Source organism: Pantherophis guttatus, chromosome 9 (assembly GCF_059756535.1).
Source record: "Pantherophis guttatus breed Tessera chromosome 9, ASM5975653v1, whole genome shotgun sequence".
Classification (NCBI taxonomy): Eukaryota; Metazoa; Chordata; class Lepidosauria; order Squamata; family Colubridae; genus Pantherophis; species Pantherophis guttatus.
The window spans coordinates 11,198,892-11,206,828 of record NC_142071.1 but is presented as its reverse complement, the minus strand read 5'-3'; the positions used below and the strand labels follow the sequence as shown (position 1 = coordinate 11,206,828).

The window sequence follows — 7,937 nt, the reverse complement described above, 5'->3', positions numbered from 1 at the left end:
TACTTTCTAAATTGTAAGTAACATGAGGCCAAAAACAAAACAAAACAAAACAAAACAAAAAAACACCAAAACCTTTTTCATACTTCATGTTGCACATTTTAGAAACTTTATCAAGGATAAGTTCATTCATCTATCTTGACTCTGCTCCTAGCCTTAAAGTAAATAATAAATTCTTGAGGTTGTTTAGGAATGCTCTAAATTGCAGATAATTAGCTAAGATTTATTATTTATCATTTTCACTATCAGGCTGAGCTTGTCCTTAAATCACAGTGGCAATGGTAATTTTAGGCTGTAGTCTTAAATGTTCTATGGCAAACTCCTTGTGGCTTAATGGTCTTGCACAGATACCCCCCTTTACTTGTTTCCCTATTTTAAAATGTAGTAGATCCATCATGCTGGGTTTGGAGTTTCTCCTTCTTGATTTGACCACTGGGTTCCTGCCTGAAAGCCCTTCACTGATGGCATCACTATCTCAAGCTATTTCCTCACCCTTCCCTTCTGCAGCTAAACTGAAGAGCACAAGCAGTTAATGTTTACTGCTACAAACAGGACTCTGGTCTGGTCAACCACATTGTGTTATCAAGGCCTGCAGATCCTTGGATGCCCAAGTATTGTTTTACAGGGCAAGGAGATACCATGCATGTTGATTGTCTCTTGAGATCTTGAATCAGGTCACAAAGGAGAAGTCACTACTTGAACTAATAGAATTGGGGAGCACGGAGGATCCTTCTGTTTGGTGTAGAGTCTACCATAATTCTGAATGTACAGTATTTTTAGAATGGTACATTCAATCCACCTTCCGTTGCTTAAGCTCCCAGACCAGAGGGATATTCAGATGCTAGTGTGGTTCATGTCCTTATGTACATTTTTTTGCACAATGTATATCCTGTGTAGTGCTTTTACTCATATGGACTTTCAGGAGCCATATAGGGATGTTTTTCTCCTGTTTGGGTCTCATCAAACATATAACTTCATACATAAGGACATAATTTAGCAACTATACATCTCTATGGTTTGAAAGCTTAGGAGAGGAAGATGGTCTTATACACCATTCTAAAGACAGATTGTGTATATCCTTTCCTGAAACTTTGCTGGGGATAATACTATATCATCCTCTCAGGTTCAGTAGCCTATGAATTCAATCCCTACTAGAAGAATTCAAGTTCATTAAAAGATCTGAGACTATGTACATTTAATAAGTTTTAAGTAGGTTGAAACTAATGATGTACTGCCTCCTAGTGTTCCATATAGGTAAAAACGTGATGCTTCTCCGTAACCAGATACAGACCTTTCACTGGCTGCTGCATATATCAATGTTTTAAAAAAACAAAACAATGTTTAACCCTTAAAACAATAGTTTAAATATCCTAAGTAATGAATATGGATATCACTCCATTACCATCCCCTTTGTATGTGTGTAAGTCATTTTTGATTCCTGGTAACTGCCTGGACAATTCAGTTTTCTTGGCAAGATTTGCCATTACCTTCCTGACCCAAAGTTACCTAGCTGGTTTTCAGGTCTAAAGCAGGACTAGAACTCACAGTCTCCTAGTTTATAGCCTAGTGCCTTAACGAGTAGATCAAACTGGCTTTCTCAGGTAATTCAGAGAACGCAGCTCTTTTTGGTGGAGATTTGGTGTATATGTTTATTCAGTGCAGATTACACACAGCCCTGGGAATAAGTAACAAGAAAAAACAGCAACCGTAGTACATATATACCATATGAAATTTTAAAATCGGGAGGAACGGAAATCCCAGTTGACTCACTGAGATAATTTTCCCCCTCTCCGCTCTGGCTTCATTTGACTGGAATAGGGACTTTATAATATAAGAAGTTTAGATTCATTTCTCTCCTCCCACCTCCCTCCATATTCCCAATTTAAAAAAAAAAAAAACCCGATGCATTAGGGGCACCTTTCCAAACATGGCTTGGCTTGCAGCTTTTTCAAGTTTAAAAATGTACATCCAAACATTCAACATACAAATATTTACAAATGTACAAAATAAAAACCCGAGAAGTCAGCCCAAATGCTCCAGAATCAGAAACGAGCGGTGTAAAAAAAGAGAAAGAAATAAAAAGCCAACAATAGACCAACCCCAACAACACGGATGTACAAAGAAAAGGGAAATACAAAAAAAGTGTAAGGGTCTGAGGTCAAGAGGATCACTAGAGCCACAGAATACTTCCTCCTTTTGATCTTCTCAGACTGAGAAGGCAACGATTCCTTCATATTCTGCTCATAGTCTGTTCACGTTTCTTCCTATTTGGTTCATTTGGAGGTTCTCACCTAGATGAGGTTCACCCATCACACCAGACCATTGTACAACCACAACTTTTCCAATAAGCTACACCTGCCTGTAAACACACATTACACTAAACTCTAAGCCAGCAAGCCATGTTATGGCTTAGCGTGAGGTGCGATCACAATTTCACAATTTTCCTCTCTCCCTCTCCTCCTGATTTTGGCTGAAAGTTGTATTTTTTTTTTCACCCATAGCTCTGTAGGTATGTGTACATGAGAAAGAGGTCTGCAATAAAGTATGTGATGGGGATTGAGCCAAGAGAGGTTTAGCAGAGGGCTCACAATATGTGACCATTGGCCAATTACAGCCCAACAACAGCTCACCTATTTTGGACCAAGCCCCACTCAACCTGTAATTGATTTTATAGACTGAATTAACATGAAATGATATAAACACTGTTCATTGGATGACCCATCTATAGAATCAATTCCCTTTCTATCAGTTAAATTTTTGGACGACTACTAGGAATCAATATGTCAAGAGAGGCTACTATTTCAATTAACAGGATCTCCAAAATCTTGCACAATGGGTCAGGTTGGCATTAATGAAGTTGCCACAAAAAAAGAGGGGATCAAGCTGTTCTCCAAAGCACCTGAAGGCAGGACAAGAAGCAATGAATGGAAACTAATCAAGGAGAGAAGCAACCTAGAACTAAGGAAAAATTTCCTGGCAGTGAGAATGATGAATCAGTGGAACAACTTGCCTCCAGAAGTTGTGGATGATCCAACACTGGAGATTTTAAGAAGAAATTGGACAACCATTTGTCTGAAATAGTATAGAGTTTCCTACCTGAGCAGGGGGTTGGACTAGAAGACCTCCAAGGTCCCTTCCAATTCTGTTACTCCTGAGATAGCCTTTCCTTCTATTAGACGGCAGTGGAAATCCTATAGGTAGTCCTCTACTTATATCCGTTTAGCAACTGTTCAAAGTTACAACAGCGCTGAAAAAAGTAACTTACAACTGGTTCTCATACTTAGAATAGTGGCAACATCCCATGGTCACCTGATCAAAATTCAGGCTCTTGGCAACCAGCCTATATTTATGACAGTTGTAGCATCTTCGGGTCACATGATCGCTACTTGGGACCTTCCCAGCCAGCTTCGAATGACTAAATTCAATAAGGGAAGCCAGGTTTGCTTAAGAACTGGGGCACAGAAGGCTATACAATTGGGCAATGACTCATTCAACAACCACCTTGCTTAGCAAGTTGTGGTTATAAGTTGAGGACTGCTTGTACAAAACCATTTGTGCAATGGAATCTTTTGCGTCTTTAAGAAGGGGAGCAGGCATGGCTAGGTCATCACGTCTGCTCAAAGATGCTGGATTTGGACTGGTCTTCGTTCATGTGGAAATATGCATATCTTCTAGTATCAATTCATACCCAATCTGGCATGAAATCTGCCCATAGCTCTTTATAGCAACATGAATCATTTTCTGCCTGATCTGTTAATATTAGAGCAGGAGGTCCTTTCTAGAACCTCTGTTCTTGAAAGTCAAAGCAATCCAAATCCATTTATTCTTAGAAAAGTAGGGTCAACCTCTTCAGCTTGGACCTTCTTTGGATTGGTTCACACAATCCTCCTAAGAAGCCAATCCAATCTCTTTCAGGAGGCAACTAAGGATCCATCAGCCCACATGGAAAATTGGTCAGGGGAGGAAGGAATCACTTAATTTCTGGAGTTGAATTATATATTAAGAAAAAGAAACCCTGGGATCCCCACTCTACATTTGTGTTCTAATGCTAATGCAGGCAGCTTTGTGGAATAATCCACAGATGGAGAGTCAGCTTTCGCACAGAAATGGAAGGTGGGAAGGAAGCTTGGCTGCCTGTTTGCTGCCATGTGTTTTCCCTATGCAAAGCCACACAGCCACCTGTGTGGTTTCTTCTCTTTGCAAACATCTCTTGTTTGAACTTATAGTGAAGTGGCATTAGACAGGCTCCTGGAAAAAAAACAGGCAACTTTCAGGGGACACTTATGTTTTTGGAAGGGTCCTAGTGGGCAGAGCAAAGATGCAAAGCGGGTATGTGGACCCTGTACCAGGATTTCATGCCTATTTACTTTTCCCACTAACTTGGATTGTTTTTGTTTTAAAACAAATCTCCATGCTACAAATTTAGGGAAGGGCAACTGAAGTTAGAGAAGGAACTGAGATTCCAAAAAAGCAAGTGGAAAAATGCCAACAGCTCAGGAAGTTCAGTTGTTTACCTTCGGCATTAAGAGAAGTCTCCATTTCCTTGACCATGATCCAGTTTTTAAACAATCACACCCACAGAGAAAGACTGCAATTTCTTTCTGGTTCTACCAGTGGACCCTTTGCCTACCATACAGTTATTAAAAGTCAGGCATCCATCCAAAATATCAGCATGGTGTCATTTGCACAAGAGGAAGGCCCCAACTTCTCCCCTCTCTCTCTGGCCTCAAAGACAGCCTCTGGTCTTTAGTCATCCTTAAGGAGTTGAGCCTTAAGGAAATCAAATTCTCTAGACGGGGCTTGCTAAAACTTGGGATTTAATGAACAGACGAGCTTCACTGCTTGGGTCAGGCTGTTCATTGGGGTTCAGCTAGTCAAGGGTAAGCCCAAATTTTCACACCTGCCGCTGGAGGATCAGAGGGCATTTCCCATATTGAAGTCTGACTGCTGAGAAACCAGCTTACCGCATTTCTCTGATATTTCACCCAGAAAGTCCTTCCTATACCAAGGATGTCTCTGCCTATTTAAAAAATAAAGCACCAGGCTGAGAGCAAGCCTTTCCCTCAGCAGGTCACGCAACAGCCAAGCGATAAGATAGAGAAGGAATTCTGAGTAAAAATAGATCTATCTTCCCCTGACCTTTGCAACGTGTGATGGCATTGGAGGGGAAACCTCAGAATTTGGGAAGCTCCTTATAGTTATCTTAGAACGGATGCATTGTTCCAGTCTCAGCCTGAGCCACAGAAATCAGTGGAAGAGCATCACACACTGGCAGCCTGAAGGGAAAGCAGCAGCTTTGTCCGTAGATCTATTATCCTATCCTTTAGAGCAGGGATCTCCAGCCTTGGCAACTTAAACTGGCTGAGGAATCCTGGGAGTTGAAGTCCACAAGTCTTAAAGTTGCCAAGGTTGGAGACCCCTGCTTTAGAGCTTCCTATGATCATAAAAACAAATGGAAGAGAAGTGAAGGTGGGAAACAGAGTCAAACTGGAGCACTCAAGTAGGTATATTAGAAGCTAAAGAAAACCTAGCCCTGTTTAGAAGTAGAAAATCTATAGCCGTCCAGAAGTTGTTAAATGACCATTTCCACCAGGGCCACCTAGGAAGGGCTAAGGTAAGAGATGCTGAGAGTTGTGCTCCACCAGCCTCTGGAGAGCTATAAGCATCATAACTTCCACACTGTTCCTCAACACAACTCCAGAGCCCTGTTTCCTGTTTGGGTTTGGAGAAATTTGGGAACAAAGTTTCCTAGGGTGAGTCTTCCCTGCCCTCTCCACACTTGTCCTTTCCCCCTTCTCTTACTTCTTCTCTAAGCCTAGGGAGAAATGCTCTCCCTGTGCACTTCTCTCTGCATCATCATTGCTATCATTTTCAAAGAAAAGAAGCAACAGGGATTTCCACTTATTTAGCAATAGCAGCAACAAAATGATCCTTTTTTCCTGAAATGAAGCACATTAGGGCAGGGGTCCCTCAACTCCCGGTCCATGGACCAACACTGGGCCGTGGTATGCCAGAAACCAGGCCATGCAAACAAGCGAAGCCCCATCCACAGGATGCAGGCAGCACACGAAACCACACTCCCTCTGGTCCACAGAAAAACCTCTCTCCACGGAACCAGTTCCTGGTGCCCAAAAGGTTGAGGGCCACTGCATTAGGGTAATCAAAAGTCAAGACAATACTGTGACCTCAAATTCCATTCTTTTTCTAAAATCACCCTGTTCTTTATTTTGCTAAGCCTTTGGCTCCAATTGGTTGGCTTCATTTACTTCTGTATTAGTCCTGCCCAAGCCTAGGGCAAAAATTAAAATAGACCCAATGCACTTGAGCCTTGTGCTTGGGGCAGGGTGGGTGAGAAGACTCTCTTTGAAAGTAGAAATCCAGAATATTATGGGTTAAAACTTTAACCCAGTCTTATTCTGCTTTTCTACTTACAGAGAGGTTTTTATTTTCCAATGTAGAGGAGGGTTTTAGAAGACAATTGTCCACCTGCAGTCGGTCTTTTCACTATCATCCCATTTGGATGTTGGAGTTTTTGGAACCAATGGGATGAAATTGCCTGGTTCCATCGTACTTGAGCATATGATAACAATCAGGGTAGACCCTGCATCTGCTTTAACACAACAGGAACCAACTAGGCTGGGTGGCATAAAGAGAAAAAGGAAAGGTCAAGTGAGAATGGGGGAAATACAGAGACAGAAAGGAAAGGAAATAAAATAAATGAATAGCAGGCCTATGGAAACAATTGTAATAAAAATTAAAATATGTAGGATTTAAAAAATATATCTTCAACACTGCAGGTTGAGGTTAAAGTCAGGGTTTGGGAACACTGAAGCCTTTATGCAGGCTGAGATGTCATCCATCTCACCTCTCTGTCTTTTCCTGTTGAGAGCCTCTAAAGCAGCATTCTGCATCTGGGGATTTCCACATGTCCTGGATTCCAGTTGACCCCGCCCAACAATCTGGTCTAAAGGCTGTATTGCTAAGGGATGAGAGGTGCTGGACAGTCCAGCACAGCTAGAGGATGACCAGCCAAGAAATGATGTCCTAAAAGAAAGACAACCAATTGCTCTTCAACTTTCTTTGTCTTCCACATTCTGGCTTTGCCCCAGGCTGTAGAATTGATAGTGTGGGTGGGAGAGATCCCTGGAAAAACCCTGAATGAACTCCAAGGAGCTAACCGTTCAATACACATCCACGCACAAACCAACACACACTTATCCACCAGTCTCTGGAAATGCCAGTGCAAGAGTGGGGAGTCTTTCTCATCCCCATTGCAATTTTGTCCAAGCTTTTTCTCTCCAGTTTAAGACTCCAGCCTTCATCTCTGCCATCTCCAGGTGTCATTGGTAGTTCTTTCTATTTTTAAATTCTTCCTTCTCAGGTACATCTCCCCACTTGATCTCCCATGAAAGTTGGGTCAGGAGGTGATGAGACAAAGGAAATAGGGGAGAGCCATGGATGCTCCCTATGCAGTCAAAGTACAGAAAGTTGAAGGAAGACCCTGTCAATAAGCAGCAGCCAAGGTTCTGGACAAGAAGAGTCTCCATGCCCCCAATCCACATCAGCACCAGGAGGTGGCAAAGGTCTTCTGGACCATTGCTGCCCTGCCGATTGGAAGGCTGTGTTCCTTCAGCTCCCAGCAGTAACAGAGCCTGGCCCAAGACAGGGACTTCCATATATCAGCCTAAGGCAACCCTGAGAAGGCAAAGGATGAGTGCTAGTTCCAGAGGTCAGGAGGGAGCCTGTGCCATGGGCCAAGCTGGTGAAGGGGCTGCTGACAGGTTGGAATGTACGTTGGTGCTGATGGTGAAGTCACTTGGCTATAGGGAAAAATGAAGAGAGGGAAAAAGGTGAGTGCAGAAGGGGAAAAAAAATCTGCTCTAGCATGACTAACAGGCAAGATCTGTCATTGTTCTGTTCTTGGAGATGCCAGCAATAAA

General features: G+C 42.4%; 1 protein-coding gene across 1 annotated transcript in view; it reads right to left on the bottom strand.

Moving 5' to 3' along the window:
• Positions 1 to 1,619: 1,619 nt before the first annotated feature.
• The window catches only part of LOC117677009 (G protein-coupled receptor kinase 5-like), a 79,951-nt gene continuing 73,633 nt past the window's right edge, over positions 1,620 to 7,937 (bottom strand). The window contains exon 16 of the mRNA XM_034436868.3: positions 1,620 to 7,817. Coding sequence (XP_034292759.2) covers positions 7,728 to 7,817 — 90 coding nt within the window. The 3' untranslated portion in view covers positions 1,620 to 7,727. The remainder of the gene's footprint in view (positions 7,818 to 7,937) is intronic.